Raw genomic sequence first — 16,900 nt, 5'->3', positions numbered from 1 at the left:
AGTTCAATACAACTATAACTGCAGTTAGCATTAATGTAATGCCTTCAACATAAGGCCTTAAAAAAGCAGACTGAGGTGAAGACGTGAGATGTAGTAGAGAGTGCATTCCAGAGAATGAAGCCTTGGTGCCTAATGTGACTGCAAAGGGAGTGGGGTTGTGCAAGAAGCCCGTTTCAGAGCAATAGTTGTAATACTGGAGGAGGTCCCAAAGATACAGGGTGAATGGTTTAGAAAGGAGCAAGAATTTTACACTTGGGCTGTTGGAAGAACTACAAATCAGTGAAGTGGAGTGAATATGGGCTTATTTGGTTAGTAATAGAATCTGATCACAGAGTTTTGGGAAAACTGAAGTTTCTGTTCTGAAGAGTGCAAAAAGAGAGACCAGAAAGGAGATCATTAAGTAATGAAATCATAGAATAGCACAGCACAATAGTCCATTGAGCCTGCGGCTCCTCTTTCAAGGAGCAATCCAGTTAGTCCTGCTCTTCCCCATATCTCTGCAATTTTTTCCTCTTCAAATATTTATCCAATTTCCTTTTGACAGCTGCTGGAATCTGTATTCACCACCCTGTCAGTCAGTGCATTCCAAATCCTAACCACTCATAGCATTTAAAAAAAACTCCTCATGTTGTCTCAATTCTTTTGCCAATCATCTTAAACCTGAGCCCTTGGGTTATCAATCCTTTGGCTGTTGAAAACAATTTTTCCTTAATTACTCTATCTAAACCCTTCATGGTTTTAAACACCTCTATCAAATCTCCTCTTAGCCTTCCTGGCTCTAAGGAAAACAACCCCAGCCCCTCCAGTCTATCTATGTAACTGTAAACCATCAACACTGGAACCATTCTAGTAAATATCTTATTTACCCTCTCTGAAGCCTTCATAGCCTTCTTAAATTAAGTCCTGAGGTGATAAGGCTTGTGTAATAGTTTCAGTAGCTGACATGTTGAGGAAGGGGAAAAAATAGGTGATGTTACAGAGGAAGAGGTAAATAAGCTTTCCTATTAGAGAGAATCTGGGGACAGAATTTCAGCCTTGGGTTGAACAAAATGCGGAGGTTGCAAACGGTCTATTTTGAACCTAGACTGTGGCTGGGCTGTGGGAACCAGAGTAGTAAGTGGTGAAGGAGTTGAGTTTTTGTCAAGCTGAAGGACAAGGCTTTGACCTGAATGGACTGCCACGTGGGAGCAGAATTGACTCAGATATGACGTATTTCAAACAGCATTCACCACCCAGTGTCACAGGCAAAGAATGTCCGCTAGTTGTCAATAGCAGTGGGATCATACCCAGCTCAAGACATAACCCTCTGGAGATGACGGGAGAAATGAAAGAATGGTGAATCTGACCATGTGAAGCATTAAGATCAACATAGACGAGTTAGGAAAAACTCAGCAGGTCTGGCAGCATCGGCGGAGAAGAAAAGAGTTGATGTTTCGAGTCCTCATGACCCTTCGACAGAACTAGTTCTGTCGAAGGGTCATGAGGACTCGAAACGTCAACTCTTTTCTTCTCCGCTGATGCTGCCAGACCTGCTGAGTTTTTCCAGGTAGTTCTGTTTTTGTTTTGGATTTCCAGCATCCGCAGTTTTTTTGTTTTTATAGACGAGTTAGGCCTTAAGATCTATTTCTAAGCTTTGAATTCTGTATCATTCCAGAGCGCAAATTTTGACCTAAACAAAAGAGCCTTTAATCATAGAATGAGGCCATTGAGCCTGCCATCTCTGTGCCGGCTCTGTGCAAGAGCAACCGTGCTGGTCTTTTTTCTTTTATCTATCAAAGCTCTAATTATGATCCATCCAAATTAGAACTTTTGAGTAATAAAATCTGTCAGATTTCTGTTTTCTAATATTACAATTTTGGAAAGTTGGTGTTAGCTCTGACTGCAGCTTATTGGTGCGGAAAGGCTTGGAACACAGCTGTTATAATAAATTTATTGATGTTTCCTCTCCGGAGTGCATCAGAGATATAAAACAGAAGCTTTGTAGATTTTGATTAACTAGTACAGGCTCAGGAGAAGAGGGATATGGTTAAATCTAATTTGTTATGTGGTAACTGGGAATCAGGATTGGAACATACGAAAAGGCGTAGATTACCCAGCCCCTCGAACCATTCAATTAGGTCACAACTTGTCCGTATCTTAACTCCTTTGTTCCTTTTCCCTTAATACCCTTACATCATAAAAATCATCAATATCAGTTTTGAAATTTTCAAATGACCCCTAGCCTGAACACTGTTTTGGAGAGGGGGGATGGTGGAGGAAGATCTACAGGTTTCCACTATTTGTGTGAAGAAGTGCTTCCTGATATCTCCTCTGAATGGCCTATCTTTAATTTTAAAGTTCCCAACTACAACCCCCCTTAAGGGAATACAAGCCTAATTTCTGCAAACGACTAGGGGAACTTCTTCCTTCCCTTCTGGTGCTGAACAATATTACATGGCAAGTGACACTGATGCACATTCTCGTGGCACTGACACTGACCTAGAACTGTCACCCTTCACTAGCTTGAAGCTTATGCTTTCTGGGTTTATCCAGAGCCAAAGCTTTGTGTTCTTGTTTGCGCAGCAGTTGAAGTCACATTGGAAAATTTTGTTTCCACTTCTGAAGTACCTTCTGCTGTTCCAAAAGTAAAGGTAAGTCCTGAGGCAGTCAGTCAAACCTCACTGATAGGAAAACCAACCTTTCTTTACTCAAGAGTGGTCAGAATGTGAAACTCCCCTACCACATGGAGTAGTTGGGGTGAATAGTATAGAGACATTTAAGGGAAACTAGATAAGTGTATGAAGGAGAAGGTAATAGACAACCCTCATAACATTTAAGAAGTATTTAGATGAGCATTTGCGATGCCATGGCATACAAGGCTATGGGCCGAGTGCTGGAAAATGGGATTAGAATAGTTAGGTACTTGTTTGACCAGCGCAGACTCGATGGGCCGAATGGCCTTTTCCCTTGCTGTAGACCTCTATGAGACAGATATATTGAATAATTTCAGAGGAGACTTACATGGAACATAAGCATTGATCATTGCAACAATTAGGGGGAAGTGTGGCATAGTGATATTGTTACTGGACTAGTATTCCAGAGACCCAGGGTAATGCTCTGAGCACCTGGGTTCAAATCCCATGATGGCAGATCGTGAAATTTTTTAAAAGGGTGATGATTCATTGATGCCCTTTAGGGAAAGAAACCTGTCGCCCTTACCTGGTCTGGCTTACATGTGACACCAGACCGACAGCAATGTGGTTGACTCTTAAAATGCTCTCTGAACAAGGGCAATTAGGAATGGGCAATAAATGTTGGCCTAGCCAGCGATTCCCACATCCCACGAACGAATAAAAAGAAATGGCCCATTGCAGTTCTATATAGCCATTTCCATCCGCTTTAATTCATAGGCACATGGCATATGCAGGATGGGAATGCAATTGACAGGTCCAGAGCTGATGTTTACCTTCTGATGCAGCATGTAACAATGTGATGACTTAGAGGGAAAATTCTTGCAGATCAAGAAGTTGCAAGGTTTAGTTATTGCGCTGTTTTGGGTTAGCTGATCTCAAAGCCAGGATGATAAGGTCTTGTGAGAAGGTGGGAGGAGAAAATTCAGCAAGTGTACCTGCTGCTGCTAAAGATCCACTGGATCCCTGGTGGAATATTTGCATATAGATAGGAGAGGCTGTGATTTTAGGCTATAATCCTATCGCCAGCCAACACTTGCTGCCCAGTCTCGGACATGAAGACCATTGAGGTGAGCTATCCATGAAATGCTTCAATATTTCAGAGTGGGGGTTCTGTTTTAAACAAAAAGCAGATATTGAACCTATGGATGACTTTAATGGAATAATTTCAAGGTGATACTGAAGAAAACTGTTTTACTGTCAATAGATTTTTCTTCAACTGCCATCTTGTTGTATTCTTCCTGTACCCACATTTGCTTTTCCAGGGATGACTAAAGCTTTCCCTCAATTGGGGAATATTGCACCTGTTTCCCAGATCACAAGGGAGGGAATTAATGACCTTATGGTGTAAAAAAAAAAATTGTATGAGTACAAAATGGGAACTCCTCACACTGACTTTCTCATTAAAATTTGCAACAGGAGAAACTTCACCCTGACCTTCCCCTAAGGTGTTCACAAATCACAATTAAAGATTTTTCTTGACAACTTTTTTTCAAAAAAGATGCTGCTGAGTGAAGCTGTTAATTGTATTTTTGTATCCACTTATTATTCCAGCATTTTCTGTCCTCAAGAAAACACAGAAGAAGCTCTTTTGCTGCTGCTCATTAGTGAATCTATGGTAAGTGTAATCGTTCAACAACCGAGGAAAGTTGTGTGGTGACATTTAATGTAATTATAATTGTCCCAACAGATGTGATAACTTGATGCATGTAAAATGGAGCTGTTGTGAAAAAAATAGCACATTAATAAATTCTGATCGCTTTGGCAAGCACATTGCGCTGTACAGCTATAGCAAGGAAAGAATCATATTTAACTGGGAATTCCAAGTTCCTAAGCACAGAAATAGGCCATTTGGCCCAACAGGGTTATGCCAGTGTTTATGCTCCACATGAACCTCTGCCACTTTATTCCATCTCACCTATCAATGTAGTATTGTGGGATCTACAGTAAAATTTGTGTTATCCGGCACTGTACCAACCAGAATTCTCTAGTAACCGTAAATTCTGACAGCTTGATTTTTTTAAAAAAATTAACAGGTAAACTCACCACGAAACTCATGGCAAAAGAGACGACGATAAACCAGGAAGCTAAAAGCCACCTTCTCAAGGGCACTTAGGGATGGGCAATAAATGCTGGCTCAACCAGTGATGCCCACATCATGTAAATGAATAAAAAAATGTATGCAGGAATTTGAAAATTAGGCCAAATATTTAAGATTTAAGATCAAAGATTTAAGTCAGCCTTCTAGGGCTTCTATAATGCCTGAGCCAAGGGAAAAAAGAGCAGCGCTGGCACTCCTTTTCCAGTCAGCAACCTGATCAGGAAAATCACAAGATTTCACAGCCCTCTCATGAGATTATGAATGAGCCTAGGCTTGACTGAGAAGTTGTCTCTCTCGTGATCAATTCATGTGAGTTGGTATGGCTGGGGATGACAGCAGGCTAAGGCTTATTCAGGGACTTTAACCCCACTAATGTAACCACGGGAATGCTGACAGCCCTGTTTATTCCTCGCATGTGTCCTGGAGTTTGAGATCCTTCAATTTCAACAACCGAAGAGCTGTTTCCCTGTTCGGCCTTCGAGGATGGATTTTATGCAGTATTGCGTACCATGAGATCACCCAGGATTAGTTGAAAGTGGAACTCTTAGGTTACTATCATTCCCTGCGCATGCCAGATAATAAAGGTTTTACTGTACTATGTCCATCTTGAGAGGGGCAGACAGGGCCTCGGTTTAATGTCTGACCCAGAAGATGGAAATGGCACTCCAGTGCAGAACAGGGGAAGCACTGCACTTATAGTCAGGATGATAGGTTTAAAGTCTCTGACTTGCAGGCTAATGTTCTGTTAATCGAGCCATGGCTGGCAATTTAGTTGAACAAATGGCCATTTTGCTTTTGGTGTTGAGACTTTTTAAATTTCTACACAATAAAACCAGTAGTTCAACACCGCACCACTCCATCCATCCACCCACCCACCCACCCCCACCACCACTGGTTTAGTGAGGACAAATGCTGACTATTGTGGCACTGAATCATATAGACCAGGAAGATCCTAGATTTGATCCCTGGACTGTGTAGAAGTTAACCAGCTAGCTATATTTGTCTGAATTCAATCAATGATAGTGAGGGAATTCAATTTCACTTATTCAAATATTAATGCTCCAAATAAGATGAAGTACTTACAAATCAAACAAACTTGATTTGGTGAAACAAGCCTATTGAGCATACAGTTCTTGAGCCTAATATTTCTGGGTAGAAACCAAATTCCTGTTAGAATTTACTGTTTTAAATGCCTTCACTACAAATCACTAATCTAATTGCCTATATAAGACATTCAGCTACCTTTCTACACTATATCTCATGTGTATATGTAAGTGGGTAAAGTTATACTGTTGATTGACATGGGTGAACATACCTTCATCCTTCAGTCATTTTTCTTTTCAATTTCTCAGCTTCCTTATCTCATTTCTGAGGTTACCAATGACGTCTTAATGGGCAGGTGTCCAGCAGTGTTCTCTCTCATGGTCCATGCTATGGTGAAGATATACATGTTTATATCAAGTGACATTCATTTTCTCTCTCAAGGGCTTTGGTATGGAGGGATAATTCCCCTATCTATCTTTCATTGTGTGTTGAAACAATGGTTTATCTTTTTCTTACTGAAGTCTCCTAACAGTCACCACAGTTGGAAACTCAAGTTGCCTTTCTGTTTAACCTTTGCTGTTTGCAAGATCAACTAGTGCACAAAAATAAAATCATTGTGTTCTGAGTTAATACCTATATTTACCCAAAATATGTGGAGAGCTCAATTCGTAAAAGGTTTTTGCGTTTTTGTTTATATTCTTTATTTCCTATCAGTGGACTATTGATCCTTACTGTAGTGCATTGGTGCTTCAGCGTACTGCCAACAAGAACTCGTGTTAGTCAGTGATTCCCCCACAAAACAATGTCTTGATCTAAGGGAAATGTTGAGCAAAGATTGGGAACACTTCACGTGGAGAGCAGAAAATACATAGGAACTCACTTGTGCATCTTCTGAGGATTAGGTGTTGTCGACCTGGAAGGCCACAATCCTGACCTTATAGGTAGACAACAAGCTCCTACAGAACTAGGAAAATATATTCAACTTTTACAGATGTATTAATGGGGAAAAAAAAGTACAAGAGTGTGAGCTTATGTTGCTTTTGACAACAGCAACTTGGATTTATGTAGTACCTTTAATGTAGCAAAACGTATCAGGGTGCTTCACAGAGTGTTATCAGACTCATTGACTGACACAAGTTCTTGTTGGCAGTACACTGAAGCACCAATGCACTACAGTAAGGATCAATAGGAAATGAAGAATATAAACAAAAACGCAAAAACCTTTTACAAATTGAGCTCTCCACATAGTTTGGGTAAATATAGGTATTGACACCAAGATACATGAGATTTTAGTACAGGTAACCAAAGCTTATTCAAAGACCAAGGTTTTCAGGAGCATCATAAAGGAAGAAAGGCAGAGAAGTTTATGGAGGGAAATTCTGGAGCTTATAGAGCCTAGGAAGCTGAAGGTATAACTACCAGTAGGGGGTGGGGGTAAAGGAAGCATCAGAGGCCAAAATTAAAGCAAATGAGTGTTCTCAGAGGGTTGTAGGGCTAGAAGAGGTGACAGAGGTAGGAAAGGTACAAACCATGGAAGGATTTGAGCACATGGATGACAGTTTCAAAATTGAAGCATTTTAATGATGATTTGGAACTTTTATTGAATGATTGGTGTATGTTTGCCCCTTGTGCACCCGGAATGATGACTCCCATATAAGGCTTCAGCATTTAAACTTGAGATTAAACAGTTACAAGTTACAGGTATCAGTATAAAGGGGCATTCTGATTTCTCCATTTGACTTGTCACCATAATTTTAGACTGAAACCCTCTTTGTGGATGAGGAGAATCTTTTGGATTCAGCTCACTTTCATACCTCTGGTTTATTGAGAAACACAGGGCTGGTGAACTCTCATGTACTCTTCTTACACATTATTCTTTCAATTTTATTTGATTTAAAAACAATACATAGCGAATGACCAGTTCATCATATCTACAGCATGGGTCAGAAGTAGTACTGATAAGTGCCTGAGTTGGAACTGTGATCAATTAAAATATTATTGTGAGCGTACGGCCTGTTGTGATTTGCATGTGTTGTCATGATGAAGTTGTGATTTTCTTGTCTGTTTCTCAAGCTTGTATTTTCTCAAGCTGTGCTGCACCCTGTTTTTCTCCTGCTGTTCATGATTGTTTTATTTTTAAGCTATCTATTCACAGAAACATGATGTAATGTATATTCTTTGTTTTCAATAAACTCGGTCTCCGTTAGTCCCCTGAGGGTGCACTGGCGGCTCGCTGAGTAAAAATAGCACCTGGTGCAGTCCTGAACGTAGATCAGAAGAGTCCAGTTTCTTTTGTTGTCTTGTGCTGATTTTGACCACGACAGTGAAGAAGCAATTTGATTGGTCTCAGTGACTCTGACTCTGAGTAAAAGAGTCAGGGTTCTGCACTACTGGTCATCATCCTCTAGCTCTTGGTAATAAAAGACAGGTATGTAAGATCATGGCCAGACTTGGTTGTGACCTACTCTCTTACCCCCTTCCCTCAGTTTGAGTAGTCTCACTGTCGAGGCACATGCATAAAGAATGGGAGGGTTAGGGGAGGGCTGCCAGCATTTGTGGTGCTCTCTACTTCTCTAGAGAGCAAGGAAGCAGACTGGGAGAACTCAAAGGAAAGCCAAAAGTGATGCTACTTTTTGACCGGTAGCGAGGTTTGTGCTTTAAGCACAAAAAAATTGAGGTGTAGATGTTTAATTTGAGTTTCCAGGGTGGCTGCAGTTCCAATCTTTTATCAGTATGACAAAAAATAAATTAAAAATTTGAGTTCTGAAAGTAACTCTGTAGTCAATGACTTCGCTGTGTCATGTTTTCCAGGCTAACAGGGATGCAGTGCTGAGCCGGATCCCAGAACATAACAACGATCGCATTATCAGTTTACAGAGCGCCTCCATTGTCTATGATCTTCTAACAATAGCGCTGGGAAGACGTGGTCAATACGAAATGCTGTCAGAGGTGAGTTCAGGCCAGAAGCCAGTTCATTGCAGGCTTACCTTTGCACAACATTGCACCAGTCATATATGTTTTATCGGACCCACCATGATGTTTCACTCTGATATGGAGTATTGCATGCAGCCCATTATATCCCTCATTTTTTTCACATTACAAGAAATAGCAATGTCCTCAGCAATTTAAAAATATAAATTTCAGAGACAGGAAATGACTAAGAGGCAGTGTTCAATGTACAAAACTCTCTATTTACATTTAGGAATTAGGGAGAAGTTGAGTCGATTTTAAGAAGTGAAGGGTATGCCCATAGTCTATCCCTGCTCCCTTACCATTTCCCTCTACTCTTTTGCTCTTTCGCGTTCATTCTCACTCTTCCTCCTCTCTCTCCGCTGCTTCTTCCTTTGTTTTCGGTGCACCCTCTCTTTTACATTTAAGTTATTTTCAATAAGTTTGCCTCCCCCCCACCCCCCCTCCTCCTCTCACGCTTCTTTCTTCCTTTCTGTCTTAATACTTCTCTTCTTCCCCCACCTCAGTTATTCTGTGTTCTCTCCCATTGTTTCTCTTTTCCTTCTCTCGAGCTGGCTGGCTCTCACTGTCTGTCTGTTTTTCATTATCTTTCTTCTCCTCTTACCTCACCTCCTGGTTATTTTCTTTGCTTCCACCTCATGTATTCTTCCCTTTTTATCTTTCTTCTCCTGTTCCCAACCTCTGTTATTTACTCTTCACCCATCTCCGTTCCATGTCTCTCTCTCCTCTCATATCTCCCCCCTACCCTAACAGTAGGCCAGTACTGAGATCACCAGGTAGTTAATGCAAGGTAAACTATGGTTGGAAACCTAAGCATTGCTGCCTGAATATATAGTGTTGTAAAAATAAATGCAACTATAAATTATCATGCAGAATGATCCCTGAACATCTCAACCTCTCTACCTCCCTTTCTTCCTTTAAGGATCTTTCCTAAACCCATCTGTTAGAACCTGTTGACCATCCCCTAACAATGGCACACATTTTTTCCCTTTCTCACTGACCAGCATCAAGTGATATTTTTCTATGTAAGTGCAAGTTTTTGTTTGGTAACATAAATAAATTGAGGCACTACAAAGGTATTTTCCTTTCTGGGTTCGAATCCAGGCCCAATCTAATAAAGTGAAAATCACCTTAATCTACTGGCTCTGAGGGTCCTATGTACAATAATTTTGGACTGTCTCAATCCAATTTCTAATGGCAGTGGACCTACAGTATAAAATTTCCCATTATTGGACATGATTACTGATCTCACTCAGGCTGCAGAGTGGTTGGTGTGGGAATGGAGGCAATATCTCCCTGATGATGTGAGGGGTGGTTTTGGGACTGGGCTACAGTTCATTGTTGGGGACAGACTAGAAAGAGAGCTCTATTCTGTGTCTGACTATACGGTACACAGGGACAGGACAACTGCTCGCACTGTCCCACCAATGACAATAGTAACTTACATTTATATAGCACCTTTACTGTAGTAAAACATCCCAAGGTACTTCACATGACTATTGTCAAACACAATTTAACATCTAGCCACCTAACGAGATATTGGGTCAGACTTGATCGGAGGTGTAGGTTTTAAGAGGCATCAAAGTGGGAAAGTAAGATGGAGAGGTTCATGGAGGGAATCCCAGAACTTTAGGGCCTTGGCAGGTGAAGACACGGCCACCAGTGGCAGGCCATATACAATCGGGGATGCTCAAGGCAGTGGAGCACAGATCTCTCTGAGGGTTGTAGAGCTGGAGGAGATTACAGAGATAAGAAGTGAGGCCAAGGAATAATTTGAAAACATGGATGAGAATTTTAAATTCGATCCTTTGTTTAACCTGGAGCCAGTGTAGGTCAGCAAGTACAGGGATGAATTGTGAATAGTATTTTGTGCCTAAAAGGACTCAGGAAGCAGAGATTTGGGTAACCTGAAGTTTACGAAGGGTAGAATGAGCAAGGCTGGCTAGGAGTGCATTAGACTAGTCAAGTCTAAAGATAGCAAAAGCATGGGTGAGGGTTTCAGCAGCAGATTAACTGAGATGGGCAGAGTTGGGCGATGTTATAGAAGTAGAAATAAGCACTCTTAGTGATGGTAATACATTTGAGAGTTCATTTCAGGGTCATTCGTTTCATTTCAGGGTCAAATGAGGCAGGTTTAATAATTGATTTCAGAGTAAAAGATCCCCTTGGAAACAGTGACCATAACATGGTTGAATTTAGCATTCAGTTTGAGTGAGAAATTTGCGTCGGAAACAACTGTAACATTCGCGCCACGCAAGTGTCAGGCAATGACCATCTCCAACAAGAGAGAATCCAGCCATCATCCTTTGATGTTCAATGGCATTACCATCACTGAATCCCCCAATATCAACATCCCGGGGGTTACCATTGACCAGAAATTGTTCTGGAGTAGTCATATAAATACTGTGGCTAAAAGAGCAGGTCAGAGACCAGGGATCGTGCGATGAGTAAACTCACCTCCTGACTCCCCAAAGCCTGCCTTCCATCTACAAGGCACAAGTCAGGAGTGTGATGGAATACTCTCCACTTGCCTGGATGAGGGCAGCTGCTACAACAACCAAGAAGCTCAACACCATCAGGACAAAACAACCCACTTGATTGGCACCGCATCCGTAAACATTCACTCCCTCCACCACCAATGCACAGTAGTAGCAGTGTGTACCATCTACAAAGTGCACTTCAGGAATTCATGAAGGCTCCTTCGACAGCACCTTCCAAACCCACGACCACTACCATCTAGAAGAACAAGGGCAGCAGATGGATGGGAACACCGCCACCTGGAAGTTCTCCTCCAAGTCACTCACCATCCTGACTTGGAAATATATCGCCGTTTCTTTACTGTCACTGGGTCAAGATCTTGGAACTCCCTTCCTAACAGCACTGTGGGTGTACCTACATCATATGGACTGCAGTGGTTCAAGAAGGTAGCTCACCACCACCTTCTCAAGGGCATCTAGCGATGGGCAATAAATGCTGGCCCAGTCAGCGAAGCTCACATCCGATGAATGAGTATAAATGAATGTAAATAAGGGTGACTACAAAGGAATGAGGGCAGAGTTGGCTTGAATGGATTGGGAAAGTTGTTTAGCAGAAAGGACTGTTGTTGAACAATGGCAGACATTTAAGAAAATAGTTCATGACTCACAACAAAGATATATCCCAGTGAGAAAGAAGGATTCTAAGAATGGGATAAACCAACCTTGGTTAAAAAAAAAAGTTAAGGATAGTATCAAATTGAAAGAAAAATCATTCAATGTGGCAAAGATTAGTAGTAAGCCAGGGGATTGGGAAAGTTTTAAAAACCAACAAAAGATGACCAAACAAATAATAGAGGGGAAAAATAAACTGACGGTAAACTGGTAAGTAATATAAAAATGGACAGTAAGAGCTTCTTTAAATATATAAAAAGGAAGAGAGAGACCAAAGTGAACATAGGCCCCTTAGAGAACGAGGCTGGGGAAATAATGGGGAACCAGCAAACGACTGGAGATGAATAAATACTTTGCATCAGCCTTCACAGTAGAAGACACTAATAGCATTTCAAAAATACTAAATAATCAAGGGGCAAAAGCAGGGGGCGGGGAAATAAATACAATAACTATCACCAGAGAAAAAGTACTAGGGAAACTAATGGGCTAAAGGCCAATAAGTCCCCTGGACCTGATGGGTTACACCCTAGGATATCAAAGGAAGTAGCTACAGAGATAGTGGATGCACTGGTAGCAATCTTCCAAGAATCCTTAGATTCTGGAAAAGCCCCAGAAGGTTGGAAAACTACCAATGTAACATCCTTATTCAAAAAGGGAGGGAGACAAAAAACAGGTAACTATAGGCCAGTTAGCTTAAGATCCCTCAGTGGGAAAATGTTGGAGTCTATTATAAAGGATGTAATTGCAGAGCATTTAGAAATGCATGATATAATCAAGCAGAGTCAGCATGGCTTCATGAAGGGGAAATCCTGCCTGACAAATGTATTAGAATTCTTTGAGGAGGTAACAAGCAGGATAGATAAAAGATAACCAGTAGGAGTAATGTATTTGGATTTACAAAAGGTGTTCTATAATGTACTGTACATAAGGCTACTTAATAAGATAAGAGTCCATGGTGTTGGGGGTAGTATATTAGCATAGATAGAGGATTAACTAACTAGGTAGAGGATTGGCTAACTAATAGAAGACAGTGGGTTGGGATAAGGGGGCATTTTCAGGATGGCAACCTGTAACTAGTGGACTGCCACAGGGATCAGTACTGGGGCCACAGTTATTTACAATATATATCAATGACTTAGATGGGGGAAGTGAATGTACTATTGCCAAGTTTGCAGATACACAAAAATAGGTGGGAAGGCAAGTGTTGAGGATGACACAAAGAGTCTAAAGAGGGATATAGACAGGATAAGTGAGTGGGCAAAATTGGTAGATGGAATATAATGAGGGAAAATGTGAGGTTATGCACTTTGGTAGGGAGAATAGAGGAGCTGAATATTATTTAAATGGAGAAAGACTGCAGAAAGCTGCAATCACCATCCTGACTTGGAAACATATCGCCGTTCCTTGACTCGCTGGGTCAAAATCCTGGAACTCCTTTCCTAAAAGGACAGTGGCTGTACCTACACTGCATGGACGCAGTGGTTCAAGAAGGCAGCTAACCACCACCTCCTCAAGGGCATCTAGGGATGGGCAATAAATGCTGGCCCAGCTAGCGAAGCCCACATCCTGTGAATGAATAAAAAACAGCGCAGAGGGATTTGGGAGCCCTCGTGCATGAATCCCAAAAAGCTAACAAACAAGTTCAGCAGGTAATAGGGAAGGCAAATGAAATGTTGGCCTTTATTTCAAAGGAATGGACTATCAAAACAGGGAAGTCTTGCTAAAACTATACAAGGCACTAGTTAGACCACACCTAGAATACCATGAACAGTTTTGGTCCCCTTATCTAAGGAAAGATATCCTGGCATTGGAGGCAGTCCAGAAAGGGTCACTAGGTTGATATCAGGTGTGGAGAGATTTTCTTATGAAGAGAGGTTGAGTAGGTTGGGCTGTACTCAGAGTTTAGAAGAATGAGAGGCAACCTTATTGAAATATAGAAGATTCTTAGGGGACTTGACAGGGTAGATGCTGAGAGATTGTTTCCCCTTGTGGGAGAGTCTAGGACCAAAGGGCATAATCTCAGAGTAATGGGTCGCCCATTTAAGACAGAGGTGAGGGGGATTTCTTCTGAGGGTAGTGAATCTGTGGAATTCTTTATCGCAGAGGGCTGTAGAGGCTGGGTCTTTATGTATATTCAAGGCTGAGATAGACACATTTTTAATCAGCAAGTGAATCAACGGTTATAGGAAAAAGGCAGGAAAGTGGAGTTGAGGATTATCAGATCAGCCACGATCTCATTGAATGGTGGAGCAGACTCGATGGGCCGAATGGCCTGCTTTTGCTCCTAGGTCTTATGGACACGATACCAAGTTGGAAACAATCTGTTTCAGCTTCAGACCATTTTTGGGGGAAGGGATGAAGTCGATGGCTAGGGAATGGAGTTTGTGGCAGCGACCAAAGACTATGGCTTCCATCTTTCCAATATTTCAATAGTGGAAATTTCTGCTCATCCTGTACTAGATATCAGTCTGGCAGCTTTGAGACAGCGGAGGGGCAGGAGGAATGGTGATTGTGGCTGATCTGTGTCCTAGCTCCATACCCCTTAATACACCTGGCAAGGAAAAATCTATCAGTGTCAGATTTAAGGCTATTTATTCAGTTAGCCTCTACCATTTTTTGTCAGAGAAAGCTCCACACTTCTGCCACCTTTTGTATGCACAAGCATTTACTAACTTCTCTCCTGAATGGCCTGGCCCGGATTTAAGATTATGACCCTTTGTCCTAGACTTCCCCAGCAGCAGAAAAATTTATCAACCTATCATGTGTTTTCAAAATCTAAAAGCCTCAATGACATCACCCCTTAACCGTCTGTATTACAGGAAATGCAAGCCTAGTTTATGCTGCCTTTCCTCATAATTTAATCCCGGGAGCCCTGGTAACATTTTGGTGAACCTGTGCCTCACCCCTTCCAAGGTCAATATATGTTTTATAAGGTGCTGCGCACAGAACTGTACACTGCCTCAGATATGCTCCAGCTAGGGCTTTATATAGCTCTACCAATACTTCTTCCCCTTTATATTCAAGTCCACTTGTTATAAAAGCAAACATTCCATTAGCCTTTTGGCTTTCTTTTTCTACCTGACCCCTCCATTTTAGTGATATTTGTATCTCCTAAATCTCTTTGGACCTCTACTGTTCTTAATGTTGCCCCATATAAAAATTGTCAGAGAGCTAAACGTTTAATGGTTAGGGTGAGGTTTTTCTTCATGAAAGTCTGATACAATTAAGGAGAATGTTAGAACCTTAAAGATCTTTCCACTTGCCGTATTTGAGGCATAGCATGTCAGATTTCCTGCTTTTGATGGAGACAAACATACCTCCACACCAGCAGAAGCTTTATGCCTTGATGCTCAGACCGGATTTTAGCCAGAACACTTATTATTTCAAAAAAAGAGCTTAAAAATAAATAATTGTCATTCTATGTATAGTGAAACACTTTTTAAATATATGCTCATTCACAGCTCCCTTGTGGTCCTAGACTTAATAAGCTATTATTGAAGCCCTTGGGGAGGAAGAAATTATTGCTGTTAATTCCTTTAAACATCTGCATGTTGGATATAAAGAGTCTACAGCCCTAATTCTTATGATTTAACCCCATTATCATACGGTTGTGACTATTCTACTTTGAAAAGTACCCTTGGATAACCTCAGTAAATAAGATGCCTAGTTTGAGATTTTTGTTAATTATTTTTAATTAAATGTAGGTCATGGGCATTCACTTGAGCCCGCTATAACTAGCACAGACTAAAACTGGTTGTTCAGGAGGTGTATACTTATAATGTGTAATATAAAAGTGTGTAAAGATTGGCTCCAGTTTTGTCCTTTATCAACAGGACTAGACAGGATAGATGCAGGGAGGATGTTCCTGATGGTGGAGGAGTCCAGAACCAGGGGTCACAGTCTGAGGATACAGGGTAGACCATTTAGGACTGAGACGAGGAGAAATTTATTCACCCAGAGAGCGGTGAGCCTGTGGAATTCGCTACCACAGAAAGTAGTTGAGGCCAAAACATTGTATATTTTCAAGAAAGAGTTAGGTATAGCTCTTGGGGTGAAAGAGATCAAAGAGTATGGGGAGAAAGCAGGAGCAGGCTATTGAGTTGGATGATCAGCCATGATCAAAATGAATGGCGGAGCAGGCTCGAAGGGCTAAATGGCCTACTCCTGCTCCTAGTTTCTATATTTCAACTGGCTTTCTGGATTAGAACATGGTAGCAGAGGATGGTTGCCTAAAGGTGAAGATTGGAAGCTAAAAAAATTTTAGACAAGGAAAACTATAGTCTTAGTAACCATTGTGAAAAATGACAGAAAGCAAGTATAAATTGTCAAAGTTAGAGTATTATGTACAGTTTTGGTTTCCTTAACTAAGGAAGGATATACTTGCCATAGAGGGTGTGCAAGAGATTTCACCAGATTGATCCCTGGGATGAGTGGTGATCTCATTGAAGCATATAAAATTCTTACAAGGCTCGATGGGGTGGATGAATGAAAGATGTTTACCCTGGCTGGGGGACCTAGAACCAGGGGACACAATCTCAGAATAAGAGGCAGGCCATTTAGGATTGAAATAAGAAGGAATTTCTTCTCTCAGCGGGTGGTGAATCTTTGGTATTCTCTTGAGTATGTTCAAGACAGAGATCGATAGATTTCTCATTATTCAAAATATCACTGGATATGGGGATAGTGCGGGAAAATGGCGTTGAGATAAAAAAATCAAATATGATCTAGTTGAATGGCGGAACAGGCTCGATGGGCTGAATAGCCCACTCCGGCTGCTATTTCCTATGTCCCTATAACCCTCCAATGCCCTCTAAGTATGAACCACATACAATTGGAAGAATAAAGTGGACATCTGGGCACTGGTAATGTCTGTACCAAAGCGGCAACAAGGTTGATGTTGTCATTTCCTACTCGAATTAAAATCAGAAGTAAAGTATTTTGTGAGCTGTTTACCTAGCAGTTGAATA

General features: G+C 41.3%; 1 protein-coding gene across 2 annotated transcripts in view; it reads left to right on the top strand.

Moving 5' to 3' along the window:
• Nucleotides 1–16,900, top strand: part of ttc7b (tetratricopeptide repeat domain 7B) — a 303,169-nt gene that overhangs the window by 111,108 nt on the left and 175,161 nt on the right. For both annotated transcript variants that reach the window (XM_041214519.1, XM_041214518.1), the window contains 2 exons: nucleotides 4,224–4,287; nucleotides 8,626–8,763. In XM_041214519.1, coding sequence (XP_041070453.1) covers nucleotides 4,224–4,287; nucleotides 8,626–8,763 — 202 coding nt within the window. The remainder of the gene's footprint in view (nucleotides 1–4,223; nucleotides 4,288–8,625; nucleotides 8,764–16,900) is intronic.

Source organism: Carcharodon carcharias, chromosome 20 (genome assembly GCF_017639515.1).
Source record: "Carcharodon carcharias isolate sCarCar2 chromosome 20, sCarCar2.pri, whole genome shotgun sequence".
Classification (NCBI taxonomy): Eukaryota; Metazoa; Chordata; class Chondrichthyes; order Lamniformes; family Lamnidae; genus Carcharodon; species Carcharodon carcharias.
The sequence above is the reverse complement of the archived record's forward strand: the minus strand, read 5'-3'. Positions and strand labels throughout refer to the sequence as shown.